This window comes from Caretta caretta, chromosome 4, assembly GCF_965140235.1.
Source record: "Caretta caretta isolate rCarCar2 chromosome 4, rCarCar1.hap1, whole genome shotgun sequence".
Lineage (NCBI taxonomy): Eukaryota > Metazoa > Chordata > Testudines > Cheloniidae > Caretta > Caretta caretta.
Window position 1 is genome coordinate 9,732,681 of NC_134209.1, and position 21,731 is coordinate 9,754,411.

At 55.3% G+C, this 21,731-nt stretch overlaps 1 protein-coding gene across 10 annotated transcripts in view; it reads left to right on the forward strand.

Moving 5' to 3' along the window:
• Positions 1-18,057: 18,057 nt before the first annotated feature.
• The window catches only part of LOC142068375 (class I histocompatibility antigen, F10 alpha chain-like), a 42,699-nt gene continuing 39,025 nt past the window's right edge, over positions 18,058-21,731 (forward strand). For 7 of the 10 annotated variants that reach the window (XM_075127402.1, XM_075127406.1, XM_075127400.1 and 4 more), the window contains exons 1-2: positions 18,058-18,414; positions 19,438-19,569. In XM_075127402.1, coding sequence (XP_074983503.1) covers positions 18,059-18,414; positions 19,438-19,569 — 488 coding nt within the window. In that variant the 5' untranslated portion in view covers position 18,058. Of the gene's footprint in view, positions 18,415-19,437; positions 19,570-21,731 lie in introns of those variants that run through there. The other 3 variants (XM_075127410.1, XM_075127409.1, XM_075127407.1) reach the window with 2 other exon arrangements.

A 21,731-nucleotide genomic window follows, 5' to 3' on the forward strand; every position in this document is an offset into this window, starting at 1 on the left:
GGTCGGTTCGGGGCGGGGACATGGCATACTTGGGGCAGTGCATGGGATTCTTCTCTCCTAAGTGCAGGGCTCAGCACTTGTCCTTGCTGAACCTCATCAGATTTCTTTTGGCCCAATCCTCTAATTTGTCTGGGTCACTCTGAACCCTATCCCGACCCTCCAGCGTATCTCCCTCTCCGCCCAGCTTAGTGTCATCTGCGAACTTGCTGAGGGTGCAATCCATCCCATCCTCCAGATCATGCACGGAGATGGTGAAGAAAACCGGCCCCCAGAGTGACCCGTGGGGAAGCGGGGGAGGGGGTGGAGGAGAGGAGGCAGACGGTGAGTGGCAGGGACCCCACAGAGGGGGGTGCAGTGGAGGAGAGGGGGAAATCATCCAGGCAGCGGTGGGCAGTGTGGGCTGGGAGAAGGGGCGAGGCAGATACAGGAAGAGATGGAGCACAGGCGGGGCACTGGGGCCCAGGCACCTGGGGCCTGGTCATCGTTGGCACCAGGAGAGGAGAGGAGAGGAGAGGAGAGGAGACAGAGACAGAGACAGAGTGTGTGTGATGGCCAACATACTAGAGGAGAGACAGAGAAAAACATGGTAGGATAGCAAGCAACTCACCTCCTGGAGTCATCTGTGATGAAGTGGGACTTCATGTTTCCTCTGAATTGTGTGGGGGTGCCTCAGTTTCCCCTATGCAGTTCTTAAGGATCTAGGTGGTGGGGTAAGGGTGTATGATCGTTGCAGAGCTCTGGAGGGCAGGTGTGTGCAGGGGTCTGGACACAGAGAATGGCCGACCCCCTGTTTCCTGGCACTTGATGCCCTGGGCCCTTCCATCCTGTGAGGTGAGAGCTGAAGGGAACAAAGGAATCGGGTGCCTTCCTGGCCAGGGAGAGGGACAAAGCCCAGAGGAGGAGGGGCTGGGGGGAGTTTCAGTTGGGGGCTGGCTGGAGACATGGAGTGAAGGGCAGACGGGGTTGTCTGGCTCACTGCCCCCCCCCAAAATGGACCTGGCTGAGGGGTCCTGTTCTCTGCACCTACAAGCTCTGTGTTAGACCATGTCCCTGTCGTCTAATAAACCTCTGTTTTCCTGGCTGGCTGAGAGTCCCGTCTGACTGCGGAGTTGGGGGGCAGGACCCTCTGCCCCCCCCAGGACCCCGCCTGGGCGGACTGGCTGTGGGAAGCGCAGGGAGGGGCAGAGGAGGCTGAAGGCTCCGAGGTCAGAGCCAGGAAGGTGGAGCCGGGGGAGCTGTGTGTCCTGCAGACAGGCTGCTCCCCGAGAGGAGACTTCCCCAGAGTCCTGCCTGGCTTCCTGGGGAGCAGTCCCAGAGCATCGCCCGGGGACCCCGGGACATCCTCCTCCTCGATGAAACCTTCTGCTGGGTGACGTGTTGTGTGTGTCGTGTTGCATGTGTCGTGTGACGTGTTGTGTGTGTGACTTGTGTGTCGTTTTGTGTGTGTGAGACGTGTTTATGTGTGCGTGTTGTGGTCCATGTTGAGTGTGTGTGTGCCATGTTGTGTGCCGTGTTGTGTGCATGTGACGGTGTTTGCCGTGTTGTGTGCATGTTGTGTGTGTCGGTGTCATGTGTTGTGTGAGATTTTTGTGTCTTGTGTCATGTGCCATTTTGTGTGTCGTGTTGTCTGTGTGTGTGTCGTGTTGTGTGTGGGTGTGTGATATTTTGTGTGCGATGTTTTGTGCATCGTGTTGTGTGTGTGCGTCACGTGTGCCGTTTTGTGTGTCATGTGAGGTGTTGTGTGTCGTATTGTGTGTGTGTGTCGGTGTCGTCTGTGATTTCTGTGTCACGTCTGCTGTTTTGTGCCTCGTCTCGTGTGTGTGGGTGTGTGTGGGTGGGTGGGTGTTGTGTGTGATTTCTGGGTGTTGTGTGTGATTTCTGTGTCACGTTGTCTGCCGTTTTGTGCCTCGTCTTGTGTGGGTGGGTGTGTATGTGTCGGTGTCGTGTATTGTGTGTGATTTTTGTGTGTCGTGTTGTGTGCTGTTTTGTGTGTCATTTTATTTGTGTGTCATGTTGTTTGTGTGTGTCGGTGTCGTGTTGTGTGTGTGTGTGTGTGTCGGTGTCGTGTTTTGTGTGTGTGATGTTTTGTGTGTGATGTGTGTGTTGTCTTGGGTGGCCACACAGGGTAATGCACAAAGCATTCCCCTCATGGAGGAAGAGTGACACAACGTGGCCACTCAGGAGTAACACACAAACAATCCCCCCCGCCCCTCCGGAGCAACAGTGATGTGTGTGGCCAATTCAGGTCATGCACAAACCATTTCCCGCACAGAGCAACAGTGACAGTGGGTGGCCACTGTTACGAATTATACCCGACAGGTCCCGCACAGGAACTGCTGCGAATTCTACCCGATTGGTCCCGCACAGTTCGAGTCTTGGCTGAGGCACACGAACGAAGTCCACAACGGCAGGTTCCCAAAAATACTCAGTTTATTGCGCTCGAGCGTGGTGCCGCCCTCCTAATCAGGAGGGGACCCCGCAGGCAGGTTATACAGAGATTATAGACCTTTTAGCAAGGCACGTTGCCCTCGTGCATCGGAAACCTTAGCCAAGAGACAAACCCTTCCCTTATCTACCACCTATCCCAGCTAGGTACATTCCCCGTGCTAGACCGTGACTTCAGCTACATTACATGGTCCTAAAGCAATGCACCAGGAACTTTTCTTATCAGGATGGGAGGCCCACAGCAAGGCCAGGAGACAGGGAGTTAGGAACAGACAAAGAACAGAAACCGGGAGATAAAACAGGCTGGAGATAAGGGCGGGGGGGGGGGGAGGATTTTCACAGGAATGCAGTAGCTAAGAAACACTCCTCCTGGTGCATGATGTGCTTGCTTTTAGACAATGGTGGGCCCCAAACCAAAATGGAGTCACCCAGGCTAACTTTTCCTTCACACCACTCAGGGTCATGCACCAACAATTTCCCTCGTGGAGCAACAGTGACACTCGGTGGCCATTCAGGGTAATGCACAAATAATTTCCTTAACGGAGCAACAGTGGCACCGGGTGGCCAGTCAGTGTAATGCACAAATCATTTCCCTCCTGGACCAGCAGTGACAGTGGGTGGCTAAACCAGGTATAGCACAAAGCATTTCCCTTATGGAGCAAGAGTGACACCGGGCGGCCCCTTGGAGTAACACACAAATCATTTCCTCCCAGAGCACCCCTTGCACAAACTGAGTTTAATAATAATAATAATAAACAAAAAATAGTTTCACTAGAAAAGGCAGATTTTCAGTGATTATAAGGGATAGCAAACAGAAGAAGGCAGATTACTAAGCAAATACAAATACACACACATACTAAGCCTAAGACCTTAAAGAGACTGGATTCAAGAAGTAATTTCCCATCCTAAATATCTTTTGGCAACTTGAAGAGTTTCTGTAGCTTAGACTTCCCGTTGTTTCTCTTTACAGACTAGACTCCTGTCTTAGTCTGGACTTCCCCCTTCTCATTTCCTTTGTCTCTTCAGGTACTTTCAGCAGCCTTTCTACTGCCCTGCATGATTTTCGTCCGCTCCGACTTTTCCATGGCTCCCGAGACCTCACCTGTGGGAATGCACACCTACCCGTGTCCTAGGAAGGGAGACGGCACCAGGAGAGCAGAGGAGAGAGCGAGTTGGCGAACACACGAGAAGACGGCGAGTGCGGACGAGGAACTGGAAGCACCGACCTGGCAGCCGGGTCTGCAGTGGGCAGAGAGCGGAGGCCTGGTTCCGCCTCCTTGGAAAGAGGCCCACGCGGCTCAGGCCCCTCCGGCCGCGTTCCCCTCCGGCGAGAGCTCCGGCACCATTCCTCGCCAGAGCCGCTGCGAGAGCCGAGCCGGAGCCCTCGCTCCCCAGCGCTCGACGGGGGCTGGGAATCTCGCCCTCGGCCCTGCCGCCCTCTTCCCTCCCGCCCACACCGGCCCCACGCGCCGCCCAGAGACCGAGTTCCCCCGACCATCCCCGCTCCGCTCTCGCCCCCGCGGGGGGTCGTCTCCGGGGTGGGATTTCGGTGTCGTGTCCTCTGCCGTCTTGTGTGTCGTGTGACGTGTCGGTGTCGTGTTGTGGGCGTGTGAGACGTCGTGTGTCTCGGTGTCGTGTGTGAGACATCATGTGTCGTGTGTGTGTGTGGGCGTGTGTGAGAGGCGTTGTGTGCCGTGTGTGTGAATGTGTGTCGACGTATGTGAGAGACATGTTTGTGTGTGTGAGACGTAGTGTGTCATGTGGTGTCATGTGTGTGTGAGACATGGTTGTGTGTGTGTTGTCTTGAGTGTTTTGTTGAGTGTGTAACATGTTGCATGTCAGTGTTGTGTGTGATTTTTGTGTGTGTGACGGGTTGTGTGTCGTGTTGTGCGTGTGCGACGTGCAGTGTATGGCTGACGTGCCATTTACGTGCGACGCGCAATGTGTTGTGTGTGCAATGTGTGTCGTGCTGTCTACAACGTGCGACAGGCTGTGTGTGATGTGTTGTGTGTATAGCATGCAACGTGGGGTCTACAACCTGCGACGTGCGATGCATGAGCAACGCTCGACGTGCTGTGTGCTACGTGTTGTGCGTGTGACATGTAAAGTGCGACGTGTTGTACGTGACGTGCGACATGCTGTGTGTGCGACGTGCTGTGTGTTCCATGTGCAACGTGTCAGTGTCGTACGTGTGTGTCTCAGTGTGTGTGTCTCAATGTCATGTGTGCCATTTTGTGTCGTGTTTTGTGTTGTGTGCGTCATGTGTGTGTGACATGTAGTGTGTGCATGCGCGTGACATGTTGTGCGTGTGCATTTGCGTAGTGCGACATGTGCATGATGTGATACGTGCAACAAGCGACAAACTGTGCGTGACGTTGTGTGTGTGCAACGTACGTACAATGTGCTGTGTGTCGTTGAGTGTGTGTGAGACGTGTTGTGAGACGTGTTGTGGGTCATGTTGAGTGTGAGACGAGTTGTGGGTCGTGTTGTGTTGAGTGTGTGTGTGTGACATGTTGTGGGTCGTGTTGTGTTGAGAGTGTGTGTGTGTGTGTGTGTGACATGTTGTGGGTCTTGTGTGTGATGTTTTGTGTGTGATGCTTTCCATGTCGTGTTGTGTGTGTGTTTGTATCGTGTGTATTTTTGTGTGTCGTGCTGTGTGCCGTTTTGTGTCATCGTGTGTGTGTGACGTGTGTGCGTCCGCGCGTTCGACATATTGTGCGTGTCCATGTGCGAAGTGGGATGGGTCAACTTGCCGCCCCCTTCCCCAGCACTTTAGCCCCCTGTCCTAAACATGACCCTACCCCCTCCCCAGGGTGCTACTGACACTAAAACGACCTAAAAGACCCCCGACTTATCACTATTGGCTGGCACCCCATTGCCACCCGCACTTCTATGCTGCTGCTGGCCAAACCTTCCCCCCAAAATCTAAACCCCACCCCCTACCCGGAACCCAACTGGAACCCTGACCCCATAACCTGCCCCCCAACTCGAAACCCCTGAACCAAAACTGTAGCCCAACCCTCACCCCAACCCGAACCTCCAGCTCTGAACCCAGCCCCCCGAAGCCAGACACCGCTTTAAGCCAGAGCCCAGTTCCCCATTCCCACCCTGGGCAACAACAGTGCAAACCACCCTCCTGCCCCCCGCCCAGGGATCCTGCTTCTTACCACCCCTTCTTTGGAAATGAACCTTTTCTTCACTTGCATCCCACACACCTTCATTCTCCTTTGAGGGGTTATTTAGTGACAGGGGTCTGCACAAGGCAAACTTCACACCCCTGCTGAGCAGCACCCCTCTGGAGCAGCACACGCGTCCCCAGCCGTCGATCCAGCTGCACTGCACTGGTTAGCTACACGCCTGATCATGTGGGGAGCTCCCGCCTGGCGCTGGCCACGTGCAGGGCCATCCTTAGGGAAAACAGCACCCTGGGCAACCTGTATTTTGGCACCCCCGTCTGCAGATGCTTTCCAAGGCTCCCCTTCTCCCCCCAGCCCACCCTGCCTCTACCCCCCCATTGCCCCCAACTCCCTTCCGTGACCTCGCACTCCAGGCCCACCCTGCTTCTTGCCTCTTAACCACAGCACCTCCCTGACCACGGCACCCACCCGGAGGGCCGGTCTTGCCCCGCAGTGACTCACGTCTGGATGCCACGGTGACGGGCCCCAGGGGAAACCCCACAGCGGTCACGTTGACTCCCCCAGCCAGTGCCCCAGGGACCCCTCGTCTGGTCGCTGAGCAGGACAGCCAAGACGATGGAGCAGGCGTTCGGCCGCGCTCCGACAGGGCGAGGGGGCTCTGGGGCCGGCGTCCCTCTCCTGCACCTCCCAACCTCTCCCACTCAGCCCCGCATCCAGCTCCTCTGCCAGAGCCCAGAGGGTCGCAGCCCAAGGGGGGCGCTGTGACAGGAGGGCACCAGAGGGCTGTGGTGGCCGGGGCGCACGGTGACCTGAGAGCCCCAGAACGGGGGGGAAGGAACCGGACGTGGCTGGATAGACTCACACTGGTGTGGGGATACCGGGAGGGGGCAGTGACATGCGGGCTCCAGAAGGGCAGATTTCTCCCACCCCAATGCTGAGCATCACCAATGGTCAAGTGCCCCTCCCCCGGCCCAGAGCAGGGGGTGATTGGGGGAGGGGGGGTTAACACGCTCCAGCGCAATGGAGGGAGCTAGGGTGGGTGGTGATGGTGGAAGGTTGACTCCCGAAATCTCCCCAACCCCCTGCACTAGCCTGTCCCTTTGGGCTGAGTAAGAAAAAGGGGGAGCCCCTGAGAGCTGGGGAGCATGGGGACCTGTCGGGTCAGCGTGTGGCCTGCAGCAGGGGACCCTGAAAACTGGGAGAATTGCAGCAGGAGGCTGAGACCTGGGAGGCTTGGACCTGTGGGGCAGAGGGAAGGGGCCTCCTGGGAGCTGTGTGGACATGGCCGGGGGCTGGGAGCTCTGGGTATAGGGAGGAGTCCCCCTGGCTCCGGGGGCACAGAGAGGGGCCTCCTGGGAGTTGGGTGGGCTGGGACCTAGAGGCACGGGGAGGGCCCTGGAAGCTGGGTGGGTGTGAGCTGGGGCACAGGGAGAGGTCCCCTGGGAGCGGGGGTGGGCTAGAAGCTGGGGGACTGGATCGGGACCCCCTAAGATTTACTGGTCTCTCTGCCCTGCAGTTTTAGTTCCCAGTCCCTTCCCTTCCCCTCCCCTCGCTTCCCAACCTGGAAGAGTCTGGCAACTTCCCGCTCCCGTTGGCTGGCCCCATTCATCTTCCATTGGGCCCATGGAAAGAGGAACGGCAGGGCTGGGACCATCTGGGGTGGTGGTGGGAGGGGAAGAGGAGTATGGCGGGTTCACTTGTAGAGCCCCCCTTGGGACTGTCACTTGATGTCCTGAGCTACCACGGAGCCTAACCCTTCTGCCAGCCTGGGCACCCCTTGACTCTGCCTTGCTGACCCAGACCCTGCAGGCCCCCTCCAGCACAGACCCAGAGATAGGGCCACACCCTCTGCCGAATTCACACACGGAGAATCCCTCAGCCCTGGGGCGGCTCAGTTAACAGGGTCTTGCCCCAGCACCCAGTGCAGCGCCTTCCTGGGAGCCTGAACCCCAGATAAACTCCTCTCACCCTGTCTAAGTTGTACGCAGTGTGAGTTCATATTATTCGCCCTCTTTCTCCTTGTAAAGAGAGATCTGCACACACTGCTCTCCCCCCAGGGACCAATGACTTACACTGGGATTATTAATGAACAAAAGTGATTTTATTAAGTATAAAAGGTAGGATTTCAGTGTTTCTAAGAGATAACAGACAGAACAAAGTAAGTTACTAAGTAAAATAAAACAAACACAAGGCTAAACCTAATACACTAAGAAACTGGCTCCATGTAATATCTCACCCTCAAAGATGTTCCAATGAGCTTTTTTTTCACAGACTGGACGCATTTCTAGTCCGGTCCCAATCCTTCCCCGTTTAGTTTATGTTAGTTCCAGCAGACATCCTGGATGGTGAGCAGGGGCTTTCTGCTGACTGGCCGCAGCTTCCCTCCTGTTTCACCCCCTTATATAGATTTGGCAAAAGGCGGGAGTCCTTATTTCAGCTTGACCCTCCCAGTTCCTTATGGAAAAGTACCTGGTTTAAGATGGATTCCAGTATCAGGTGACATGGTCACATGTCCCTGTGAGACCCCAGTCTCCATACGTTATGGGCTAGCCCACACATCCGCAGGAAGGCTTACAGGAAAACAAAACCATTTACAACTAATTCTAGTTAACTGGAGCCATCCAGTTCCTGAAATACCATTAATGGCCCTCCCTTCGTCTGACGACATTAGTAATCCACGTTTATACCTCATATTTCTAACTTCAGACATGGAAATGACACATGCAGACAAATAGGATGAAATCATTCAGTCGATGAGAACTTTTTCAATGATCTGTCACAAGAGGCAGTTTGCATAAAGCATATTCCAGTTACGTCATATTCATACTCATGAGCACATTTCCGTACAGAATACGGAGTGCAGCGTCACAGGGAGACCCGGCTCGCAGGGGCAGAGGGCAGGGGCAGAACGTGGAGCCAGGCTGGGAGGGACACCCTGGGGGTGGGGAGCAGGGGGGCTCTGCTCAGGAGCAGGGAAGCAGACGCTCTTGCCACGCCAGGCTGCACCCCGCAGGCAGCCTCTGCACCACGGTGCCCCCCGGCTACAGCACTCTCGGCAGGTTGGACTCTAGGTTGGAGTCTCAGTTCCCTCTCAGCCGCGCGCTCGCACACCAGCGATGAAGGGCCACGCAGCAGGGGCCTGGAGAGGAGAGGGGTAGATGGGAGGGGAGCCAGCTGGGGATGAAGGGCTGCCACAGGCCGCTCTCCTGGCCCCAGAGCTCCCTCTTGCCAGCGCCTGGCACGGGGAGAGAGGCCCCTTCCCCCCAGAGCACCGTGCTGCTGGTGGGGAGAGGGCTTGGGGGAGTCCTCTGGACTGAGCCCCCGCGCAGCCTCTTTGGGCCCGGGGCTATTCGAGTTTGTGGGCCCCCCAGGCTCCAGGCTGTGGTGAAAAATGCAGGGTTCAGAGCGCAGGAGGGGCTGCAGGTTGAGGCAGGGGGGTGGGTGCGGAAGGTGGTGAGGGGGCCGACTGGGGGTGCGGGCTCTGGGGCAGGGCTGGGGATGTGGGAGGGGGCTCAGGGCAGGAGGTTGGGGTGGGGGTATGGGGTTTGAAAGGGAGTTAGGGTGCAGGAGGGGGCTCAGGGCTGGGGCATGAGGTGCGGGGTGCTTGCCTGGGGCAGCTCCCATTTGGGGGCGCACTGGGGTTGAGGCAGGCTCCTTGCCTGCCCTGGCCCTGCGCTGCTCCTCCCGGAGTGACCCTGCAGCTGCCGGCACGGCACGGATGTCCCTGGCTGCGGCCCCAGGGGGGGAAGGTTGCTCCTTGCATGCCCTGCGCTTGCCTGCAGGCACCGCCCCCACAGATCCCATTGGCTGCAGTACCGGGCCAATGGGATCTGCGGGGGTGGAGCCTGCAGGCGAGGGCAGCGGGCGGGCGGAGCTTCCAGGCACTCACAGCTCCAGCTCCAGCCCAGCACGGTGGGGCAGGGACAGCAGTGCACGAAGCCGCCTCCCTGCTCCCCGCTAGGAAGGGCCGGACGCAGGGACGTTAGCGGCCGCAGTCCAGGGTCCCGGGCTAAGGGGGCCCCACCAAAAGATCTGCACTTCTGGCAGCCTGGAGATCTTTTTGCGGAGTCCCCCTTAGCCAGGGCTGCAGCCCCTAGAGCCCCTGCATTAATCCTGCCCTGTCTGCACCCCAAACTCCTCATCCCCAGCCCCACCCCAGAGCCCGCAGCCCCCACACCTCCCAGCCACTGGGTCTCATGATTTATAAAATTGCTATATGCAAAAATCCAAATATTGAAAATTAATACCCGGATCCTGCAGACACTTAAACAGACACAGAACTTTACTCTAGAAACAGTCCCGTGGTTTAAAGTTCAGTGAGTGTTTGCAGCGTCAGGGACTCCGTGTATTTTTATTAAGAACTTGTCATGTAGTGGCATAAAATCTGTCACTTCAACAGTAAAACAATTTTGTTTTAACGATAAAAAGTTATTTAAACTCTCAGTAATTTACAATAGCAATTTTTTTATACCGGCCAAAGTTTGCAAAAAGTGGAGCCCAATATTAGGCTCTTCAGCCTGCCTTTAGCCACCTAAGAGAGGGGTTTTCGAGAATGCTCAGGGCACAAGTCCTATTGACTTCAAACTGCAAATCCTGATGGTTGAAGCATTTCAGCTCTTTACTTGTGGAAGTACAGTGTCCTGGCCAGAAATCCTCTCGCTCTTCCACATCGCTTTTCACTAGTAGATCTCAAAGCTCTTGACCAAGGAGGCGTAGAGCACAGGCTTCTTGATTTTCAATTCTGCGTCTGTATAGTCTCATACTAGGGGATATTAATGAGGCCTTGGGCTTGTCTTTTTCAGCACAGATGAGCATTTTAAGTGTGAAACTTCTTAGTAGAAAAATATCGACATAAAATCCAAAATATTATTAACACTTAGGAAACAAAAAAAACAAACAAGTAGAAAACATCCACTTTGACAATTGAACACCATAAAATGGAAGAGAAGAATTAGCAATATGTAGATAAGAAATTTGATGTAAATTTTCAAAAAAACCCTATATTTAAATGTCATAATTTAAATAACAATTTTAGTTGTGATTTTTAGCCACCCTAAGAAGGGGAGCTCCCAAAGGGTGCTGATGAAAATGTGGCCAAGTAGGAGAAACACCAAAACAAAACCAAGACCTGTTGTTTGAAAACACAAGAACATAAGAATGGCCATACTGGGTCAGACCAAAGGTCCATCCAGCCCAGTATCCTGTCTACCGACAGTGGCCAATACCAGGTGCCCCAGAGGGAGTGAACCTAACAGGTAATGATCAAGTGATCTCTCTCCTGCCATCCAGCTCCACTCTCTGACAAACAGAGGATAGGGACACCAGTCCTTACCCATCCTGGCTAATAGCCATTAATGGACTTAACCTCCATGAAATTATCCAGTTCTCCTTTAAACCCTGTTATAGTCCTAGCCTTCTCAACCTCCTCAGGCAAGGAGTTCCACAGGTTGACTGTGCGCTGAGTGAAGAAGAACTTCCTTTTATTTATTTTAAACCTGCTACCCATTAATTTCATTTCGTGGCCCCCTAGTTCTTAAAATATGGGAACAAGTAAATAACTTTTCCTTATTCACCTTCTCCACACCACTCAAGATTTTATAGACCTCTATCATATCCCCCCTTAGTCTCCTCTTTTCCCAGCTGAAAAGTCCTAGCCTCTTTAATCTCTCCTCATACGGGACCAGTTCCAAACTCCTAATCATTTTAGTTGTTCTTTTCTGAACCTTTTCTAATGCCAGTATATCTTTTTTGAGATGAGGGGTCCACATCTGTACGCAGTATTCAAGATGTGGACGTACCATGGATTTATATAAGGGCAATAAGATATTCTCCGTCTTATTCTCTATCCCTTTTTTAATGATTCCTAACATCCCGTTTGCTTTTTTGACTGCCGCTGCACACTGCGTGGATGTCTTCAGAGAATCATCCACGATGACTCCAAGATCTTTCTCCTGGTTAGTTGTAGCTAAATTAGCCCCCCTTCAAATTGTATGTATAGTTGGGGTTATTTTTTCCAATGTGCATTACTTTACATTTAGCCACATTACATTTCATTTGCCATTTTGTTGCCCAATCACTTAGTTTTGTGAGATCTTTTTGAAGTTCTTCACAGTCTGCTTTGGTCTTAACTATCTTGAGCAGTTTAGTATCACCTGCAAACTTTGCCACCTCACTGTTTACCCCTTTCTCCAGATTGTTTATGTATAAGTTGAATAGGATTGGTCCTAGGACTGACCCGTGGGGAACACCACGAGTTACCCCTCTCCATTCTGGAAATTTACCATTTATTCCTTCCCTTTGTTCCCTGTCTTTTAACCAGTTCTCAATCCATGAAAGGATCTTCCCTCTTATCCCATGACAACTTAATTTACGTAAGAGCCTTTGGTGCGGCTTCAGAGTGATAGCCGTGTTAGTCTGTTTCAGCAGAAAGAACGAGGAGGACTTGTGGCACCTTAGAGACTAACCAATTTATTTCAGCATAAGCTTTCATGGGCTAAAGCCCACTTCATCAGACGCATGCAGTGGAAAATACAGCAGGAAGATATATAGATATATAGATGCAGAGAACATGAGAAAATGGGGGTTGCCATTCTAACTCTTAACGAGACCAAGCGATTAAGGTATCACAACAAAAGTGTTTTTTTCTCCTGCTGGTAACAGCCCACCTTCATCGATTGGTCTCGTTAAGAGTTGGTATGACAACCCATATTTTCTTGTCTTCTCTGTATCAATATATTTATATCTATATCTTCCTGCTGTATTTTCCCCTGCATGCATCTGATGAAGTGGGCTTTAGCCCATGAAAGCTTATGCTCAGAGAAATTGGTTCGTCTCTAAGCTGCCACAAGTCCTCCTCATTAGCTTTTCCTCACTGATTGTGCTGGGGGCTCTGCCTGGCTCCAGCGCTCCGGTCCCTCAGCTACCAAGGCCACCTGGGAACCCTGATCGATTCCAGCTTCGAGAAGTGCTGAGATCCATCTTTCTCTTTCTGTGCCTCTGTCTCCCTCTAGGTATAGCCTCCTGACCCTGCCTCATGTGATCAGTTATAATTTGCTAGCCCCCCCCCACACACCTCCATGGGTGGTTTTGGTTTCTCCATTCACTCTGCAGCAACACTCCTTGTACCCAAGCTAAAGATCCCTGCAGCCCCAAAAGTTCTCGGGGGTTTGCTCATCAAGTGGGTTACTAACAGAATGGTTGTGGTGTGAAGGTGGAGATAGGGATGTGCTGAACCTGGGGCATAGGGGGGTGGCAGATTAAGGTGTTGCTCAGCCCAGCCAGCTGAGTCCAAGGACATATGAGGGGACCGGCTTTAAATTGCCGTTCGATCCAGCCCACTGAATCTCGGGACACATCAGGGGTCAGCTTGTGAGTGCTGATGACCCAGTCCTCTCTGACATGCTATGTTCATGTGTGTGTGCCTGTGTGTCTGTTCATGTTCATCACATTTGGGGGCTGGAAGACCCCAGCCCTGGGGAACCGAGGTCCTGCAGGGTAGCTCCATTGGGAGGGAACTTGCAGAAGGAAGGAGTAGCGATCCATAGGAAAACACAAGTGACAAAAGCAGCACATTGACAGAATTGCAGAATCTCCCCCCACCAGAAGAGGAATCCTAACAAATGGGCGTACCCCAAGGTAAAGGGCAATTCTGGTAACAGCTCATTTGGGGCTTCTTTGGAAGGGGGATGGACGTCATTCTTGGGACAAGTAACCTGCTATGGCCAAAAACACTTTCGCCCTGTGCGCCCTTCCAGACAAGTCTTATGTCCCAAATACTTTGGGTCTTCCGGGATAAGTCCCTGAATAATCAAGGATCTTGACCAAAAAGGTCGTCACGTCTAAAAAGGAAGAAAGGTTGTCGTTGTGGAGACCATGAAACAAGCCCTGCAACTTTTGGTCACGTATCCCGACAGTCCACAGGGTGCACATCAAGGGACGTTCAAAGCGAGACAGGCGTTCTTTTTGGGGAGACTAACCCCCATTGTGCTGACCAGGAGAAGGGGAAAGTGGGAGCCGGCAGCGCCATCTAGCGGCCAAAGGAGAAATCAGCGGCTTCTGGACCTGTGTGCGCCCTTGGTTCGGTTCCCATGCAAAGCTGTGTCACGCAAGGTTGGGAAAACGGGGTTCTGCTGCCCGACATCATCCTCTGGAATGACTCAACCCGATAGGACACCTCCTACGATACACTGCTCTGAGTGACGCTCTCAAACAGGTCCCCACAGCTCCCCAGCCTCCCCGCACTGGGAGGCAGGTGTGAGAGGATTGTTCTCCCCAACTGACAGAGGGAGAAACGAAGGCTGAGAAAGGCGATGGGCCTTGTCTTCCATCACACAACCTGTCGGGATAGAGTTGGGAACAGGACCCGGGTGTCCTGACTTTCAAACGAACCATCAGTCTGGAGTTTCACACACTGAATGATCAGAATAAAGGGACCTGCAATGAGCTACAGACCAACAACCCCAATGACTCGAAGGGACAAAGGCCAAGCTGGGGGAAAATTGTCCCACCTTAACCTCCTGTTTTCCGTGCCGAGAATTTGGCCAGCACCGGGCGGATCAGGCTGCCTCGGTACCAAACCTCTCCGGGGATCTTCCCTTCTCCACAGGGACGTCTGTCTTCTCGCTCAATGAGCAGTGGGAAAGGAGAAAACTCCAGAGAGGCTCCACCTCGCGCTCACATACGAGACCCTGAATTCTCTCTCAGTCCTCAAGGAGACACCTCAAGAAGGAGACTCCCTGCAGCAAAGCCCCGGGGGTCTCTGAGATCCCCCTGCCCTGCAGCCTGTCCTCCCTGGCCGTTGTCGTGGACTCTCTGTGAGGTCACCGCCTCCCAACCGCCTTTCACCAATCAGCTGAGTGCTGCAAAAGGCCCTTGTGATGTCACTGCCACCCCCACCCCTGCCCTGCAGGGCTCATGTCCTGCCCCGAGCCGGCTCCTCTGAATGTTTGAGCTGCTCCCCCTGGGTCACCCCCACACACTCAGTGGTCGTGCAAGGGTTCACGCAGGCCACACATGGAACCATCAGAGGATGCTCAATGTGCCGCACTCGGTTTTGCAGAGATTTGGAGACTTGAAGGCCAGAAGAGACTCTTAGATCATCTCATCCGGCCCCCTACACATCACAGGCCTCCTGCATGGCACAGTTGCGAGTTTTGGACCAAAGCAGACTCGAGAAAGGCATCTCATCAAGGGATGGAAGAAGCACCACTTCCCTTGGGAGTCTGGAGGAAATTGATGCTGTGGGGGGCAGGGAATTGACCCCAAGGCCACACTTGTGAGTCTGTATCATAACACACATGCACAACAGCACTGCGCGAAGTATGTACACGTCACCTTAACTCTGACGTTTCCTAACGTTTAAAGGCCTGATCTCCAGGGTGTTCTTTGTGCTTACAGATCTATTTTGGGGAGAGATGCAATCATTTAGTTCAGAGTGGTAGCCGTGTTAATCTGTATCAGCAAAACCCCCCAAAAAACGAGGAGTACTTCTGGCACCTTAGAGACTAACAAACGTATTTGGGCATAAATTTTCATGGGCTAAAACCTACTTCATCGGATGCATCCACTGGTGTTAAGGTTCCTTCCCCACTCTGAACTCTAGGGTGCAGATGTGGGGACCTGCATGAAAACCTCCTAAGCTTACTCTTACCAGCTTCGGATAAAACTTCTCAAGGTACAAACTATTTTACCCTTTGCCCTTGGACTTCCACTGCCACCACCCAACGTTTATCTGGGTTACTGGGAAAGCGTTGTTTGGAAACGTCTTTCCCCCCAAAATCCTCCCAACTCTTGCACCCCACTTCCTGGGGAAGGTTTGGTAAAAATCCTCACCAATTTGCATAGGTGACCACAGACCCAAGCCCTTGGATCTTAGAACAATGAAAAAGGATTCAGTTCTTGAAAAGAAACATTTTAATAAAAGAAACAGTAAAAAAAAAAAAAAAAAAAAAAAAAAAAAAAAGGATCACCTGTAAAATCAGGATGGTAGATACCTTACAGGGTAATTAGATTCAAAACATAAAGAATCCCTCTAGGCAAAACCTTAAGTTACAAAAAAGACACACAGACAGGAATATTCATTCTCTTCAGCACAGCTATTTTCTCAGCCATTTAAAGAAATCATAATCCGACACATACCTAGCTAGATTACTTACTAAATTCTAAGGGTATGTCTACACTACGAAATTAGGTCGAATTTATAGAAGTCGTTTTTTTAGAAATCCTTTTTAGATTGTCGATTTGTGTGTGTCCCCACAAAAAATGCTCTAAGTGCATTAAGTGCATTCACTCGACGGAGTGCTTCCACAGGACCGAGGCTAGCGTCGACTTCCGGAGCATTACACTGTGGGTGGCTATCCCGCAGTTCCCGCAGTCTCCGCTGCCCATTGGAATTCTGGGTTGAGATCCCAATGCCTGATGGGGCTAAAACATTGTTGCGGGTGGTTCTGGGTCCATATCGTCAGGCCCCCGTTCCCTCCCTCCCTCCGTGAAAGCAACAGCAGACAATCGTTTTGCGCCTTTTTTCTTGAGTTACCTGTGCGGACGCCATACCATGGCAAGCATGGAGCCCGCTCAGCTCACTTGGGCAATTAGGATCACATTAAATACCACACGCGTTACCCATCATGGTGCACCATGGTGCTAATGGGGCAGGTTCATGCAGTGGAACGCCGATTCTGGGCCCGGGAAACAAGCACAGACTGGTGGGACCGCATAGTGTTGCAGGTCTGGGACGATTCCCAGTGGCTGCGAAACTTTCGCGTGCGTAAGGGCACTTTCATGGAACTTTGTGACTTGCTTTCCCCTGACCTGAAGTGCAGGGGTTTTTGTAACCTTTAAGCTGGACCCCAAGAACGTCACTCTTGGTGCTGAATCCTTGCAGCTGCTCTTTTAATATCTAGCAACTGCCTGAGTCTCCACATGCTTGTTCTTTATTTCTTTCTTAATAAAATTTACATTTGTGAAGACCATGCTTGGATTTCTGTGTCTTTAGAGGTCCGTGCACATTTTTCAGTTAGTTGCTGGCAACAGCTGATTTCTTTTTCTTTTCCTTTTCTCAGCTCTTCCCCGGGGGTTGGGGAGGGAGGTGGAAGAGCTTGGGGGTACCCCACAGGAAAGAATTCCCGAATGTGCCTTCCTGGGCTCTCAGGGGGGTTCTGCATTTGGTGGCAGCATTTCCCAGCCCAAGGCCAGGGGTATCTGGAACCGAGGGAGTTTAATACAAGCCTGGAGTGGCCAGTATTAATGTGTAGAGACCTTGTGGATCCCGGCCTTCTGCGCTCGAAGTGCCAGTGGGGAATCCGCCTTGACAGCATCCCAGATGGGGAAGTTTCCCATGAGCCTGGCTCCCCAGACCAGGACAGACCAGCCCAGGGCAGGATCCAAAACCCAGTGATACTAACGCCCACAGTGACCCAACTGCAGCATGGGGCAAACTTCCCAGGCCCCAGAGCCTCGGAACCTCCTCTCCCCGCCAGAGGAGGGGACGCACCAAAAAGAGTTCCCAGAAATGATGTAAACAGCCGAGTGACCGGCAAAAGCAGAGAAAATAAAGGGGTTAGGTCATCATCTGCCTGTGCCTAGATCAGGGGGCTGGAGCCCGGACTCCTGGGTTCTCTCCCTTGCTCCGGGAGGGAAGTGGGGTCTAGGGGGTAGAGTGGGGGGCTGCAGCCCGGACTCCTGGGTTCTCTCCCTTGCTCCGGGAGGGAAGTGGGGTCTAGGGGGTAGAGCAGGGGGCTGGAGCCCGGACTCCTGGGTTCTCTCCCTTGCTCCGGGAGGGAAGTGGGGTCTAGGGGGTAGAGCAGGGGGCTGGAGTCCGGACTCCTGGGTTCTCTCCCTTGCTCCGGGAGGGAAGTGGGGTCTAGGGGGTAGAGCAGGGGGCTGGGGCCCGGACTCCTGGGTTCTCTCCCTTGCTCCGGGAGGGAAGTGGGGTCTAGGGGGTAGAGCAGGGGGCTGGGGCCCGGACTCCTCTCCCCATGCCCAGGGAGGTGCCGGGATGACCGTGTCTCACTCCCCCAAGGGGAGAGCGGCGGCGAGCGCTTCGTTCACCGGCCCCGCGGAGCGGTTCGAGCCCCTCGCCGGCCGGAGCAGCGGCCGAGCTCCGGGAGAGCGGCGAGAGCCCCGGCCCCGGGGCCCCCGGACCGACCGGAGCCCGAGCTGCCGCGGCCCGTCCCCCGCGGGCTGCGGGGCCCCTGGAGGCTCGGGGGGTCCCCGGCCGGGGGCGGGGCCCGGCCCGGGCTGTGACCCCCCCTCTCCCGCCGGCCCCCCCCGGGCTCCAGCCCCGGCCTCCATGGAACAGCGACCTCGGCCGGGGAGCGAGTCGCGGCTCCGGGCCGGGCAGCCCCGAGGCCACGGTCCCCGCCGCGCCGAACCCTCCGCCCGCCCTCTCCCGCTCGGACTGCCTGCCGGCCCCGCCCCCGCCGGGCTCTGCCCAGCGACTGGTGACGACACCGGGCCTCCGCGTCGCGATTGGCGGGATGCTCGGGGGCAGGAGCTGGCTCCGCCCCCCGCGGCGTTCTCGGGTCCCGCGCCGAACCCGCCCCTCCTCTCCCGCTCGGACTTTCGCTTTCCCTTCGCCTGCCGGCCCCGCCGGGCTCTGCCCAGCGACTGGTGACGAAACGGGGGCTCCGCGTCGCGATTGGCGGAATGCCCCCTCCCCAGCCAATCCCTGCAGGCCGGAGGCTCCCGGGGCAGGAGCGGGCTCCGCCCCCCGCGGCGTTCTCGGGTCCCGGGGCCGCGTCCGGCCGCGCTGCGGGGGGTCCGGGCATGGCGCTGGCGCTGCGCCTCCTGCTGCCGCTGCTGGGGGCTGCAGCCCTGCCGGGGGCCCGATCCCGTGAGTATCGGGGGGGCAGGACGGGGGCAGCCGGGCTGGGGGGAGCTGGGTGCCGGGGGGGGGGGCAGGACGGGGGCAGCCGGGCTGGGGGGAGCTGGGTGCCGGGGGGGGGCAGGACGGGGGCAGCCGGGCTGGGGGGAGCTGGGTGCCGGGGGGGGCAGGACGGGGGCAGCCGGGCTGGGGGGAGCTGGGTGCCGGGGGGGGGCAGGACGGGGGCAGCCGGGCTGGGGGGAGCTGGGTGCCGGGGGGGGGTGCAGGACGGGGGCAGCCGGGCTGGGGGGAGCTGGGTGCCGGGGGGGCAGCCGGGCTGGGGGGAGCTGGGTGCCGGGGGGGGGGCAGGACGGGGGCAGCCGGGCTGGGGGGAGCTGGGTGCCGGGGGGGGGCGGTTCTGGGCTCTGCGTTCAGAGGTGTCGGGAGACCCCCCCGCGCCCCCCCGGCACTGAGCGGTCGCTGACAGGGATCAGTGACGTTGCTATAGTGACCGGGGGGGGGTCCTGGCCCCCTTGTGCCCGGCGCTGCCGGGGGCTGCGGGGACAATGTGCCGTGGGGGGCGGAGCGCCCCTGACCCGAGCGGTGACCCCGGCGTCTCCCGCCGACCGCCCCCAGCCGGGGGGTGCGGCCCCGCTCGGACCAGCACCCATGGGTGCTGCACCCGCCGACGAGCCCCGTGCGGCTCCCGGGCTGCGGGGCATCCCCGGGGCCAGGCGCTGCCCAGGCTGGGTCCCTGCCCGCGTCTCCGGGCCGGGCGGGGCGCTCAGACCCGCGTCCTGTGGGCAGAGCCGGGCTGAGGGTTAGCGGGGGAGTAAATTGACCCCCAGACAGACCAGGGTTCAGTGACGGGAAAAGGCTTCTCGGGTCTCTCGGACCTTTAATGGCTCCCAGACGGTTCCTCCCGCCGGGTGTCACCCCAGGGCCCGGGACTCCCGCGTGCGGCTTGTCCTCGGCTCCGTCCAGCCGGGCTCCGTCAGCACCAGTCTCCTCGCACCCACCGTCCCCAATGGGTCCTGTCTGTCCTGGAAGCAGGTCCTTCGAGGCGTCATCCCAGGGAGGAGATGTCAGCCCCGCTCTCTCTCTGGCCGCGTGTTGGCGCCCCGGGGCGGGGGAGAGTTTGGGGCCCCTGGATCTGTGCGTTAGTCGGGTCTTCGTTTGGGCGAGGTGAGCTCCCGCGGCAGAGCCCAGAACAGCTGCTGCGTTTGTGCGGTTGGGGTCTCCTGAACCTGCCGGAGAAAGAGCTTCCGGATCCCAGCAGGGTGGGGTGAGGAGAGGGGAAGGCCCATCCTGCTTTTCCAGGCGTGGACTTGAATCTTCCTTGTGCCCCAGGAGGCAGCAGCTCAGGCCCTGGGGAGCTCAGCAGCCCGTATTGAGCTGGGTGAGGCAGCGGGGTGGTTTGGGGTTTGTTTGAAATGGTTTAAGGCGCATTGGTGCTCTTGTGTCACCTCAGTAACAGGCTTGTTTTGACTTAAAGAGGGTTAGGCCCCGGTGCAGCCTGGCCCTACAGGATCATAGGACCATGGAAGACATGGGTTGGAAGAGACCTCAGGAGGTCATCTAGTCCAACCCCCTGCTCAAAGCAGGACCAATCCCCAACTAAATCATCCCAGCCAGGGCTTTGTCAAGCTGGACCTTAAAAACCTCTAAGGAGGGAGATTCCACCACCTCCCTAGGTAACCCATTCCAGTGCTTCACCACCCTCCTAGTGAAATAGTGTTTCCTAATATCCAACCTAGATCTCCCCCACTGCAACTTGAGACCATTGCTCCTTGTTGTGTCTTCTGCCACCACTGAGAACAGCTGAGCTCCTTCCTTTTTGGAACTCCCCTTCACGTAGTTGAAGGCTGCTGTCAAATTCTCCCCTCACTCTTTTCTTCTGCAGACTAAATAACCCCAGTTCTCTCAGCCTCTCCTCATAAGTCATGTGCCCCAGCCCCCTAGTCATTTTCGTTGCCCTCCACTGGACTCTATCCAATTTGTCCACGTCCTTTGTTTAGTGGGGGGGGGACCAAAACTGGCCGCAATACTCCAGATGTGGCCTCACCAGTGCCGCATAGAGGGGAATAATCTCTTCCCTCGATCTGCTGGCAATGCTCCGACTAATGCAGCCCAGTATGCCGTTGGCCTTCTTGGCAACAAGGGCACACCGCTGACTCATCTCCAGCTTCCCATGCACTGTCATCCCCCGGTCCTTTTCTGGAGAATTGCCACTTAGCCAGTCGGTCCGCAGCCTGTTGCGGTGCATGGGATGCTTCCAACCTAAGTGCAGGACTCTGCACTTGTCCTTGTTGAACCTCATCAGATTTCTTTTGGCCCTATCCTCTAATTTGTCTTGGTCACTCTGGACCCTGTGCCTACCCTCCAGCATATCTACCTATCCCACTACCTTAGTGTCATCCACAAACTTTCTGACGGTGCAATCCATCCCATCATCCAGATCATTAATAAAGATGTTGAACAAAACCGGCCCCAGGACTGACCCCTGGGGCACTCTGCTTGATACCGGCTGCCAGCTAGACATCGAGCCGTTGATCCCTACTCGTTGAGCCCGAAGATCTAGCTAGCTTTCTATCCACCTTATAGTCCATTCATCCAATCCATACTTCTTTAACTTGCTGACAAGAATACTGTGGGAGACCCTATCAAAAGCTTTGCTAAAGTCAAGGAATAACACGTCCACTGGTTTCCCCATATCCACAGAGCCAGTGCTCTCATCATAGAAGGCAATCAGGTTGGTCAGGCATGACTTGCTCTTGGTGAATCCATGTTGACTGTTCCTGATCAGCTTCCTCTCCTCCAAGTGCTTCAAAATGGATTCCTTGAAGCTCTGCTCCATGATTTTTCCAGGGACTGAAGTGAGGCTGACAGGTCTGTAGTTCCCTGTGTTCTTGTTCTTCCCTTTTTTAAAGATGGACACTATATTTACCTTTTTCCAGTCGTCCGGCACCTCATCCCAATGGCCTCAGGTTTTCAAGGATAATGGCCAATGACTCTGCAATCACATCAGCCAACTCTCTCGGCACCCTTGGAGGCACTAGATCCGACTCTATGGACTTGTGCATGTCCAGCTTTTCTAAATAGTCCTTAACCTGTTCTTTTCACCATTGAGGGCTTCTCACCTCCTCCCCATACTCTGCTGCCAAGTGCAGCAGTCTGGGAGCTGACCTTGTCTGTGAAGACTGGCAGAAAAAGCATTGTGAGTACTTCAACTTTTTCTACATCATCTGTCACTAAGTTGCCTCCTCCATTCAGTAAGAGTCCCACACTTTCCCTGACCGCCTTCTTGTTGCTAACATACCTGTAGAAACCCGTCTTCTTACCCTTCA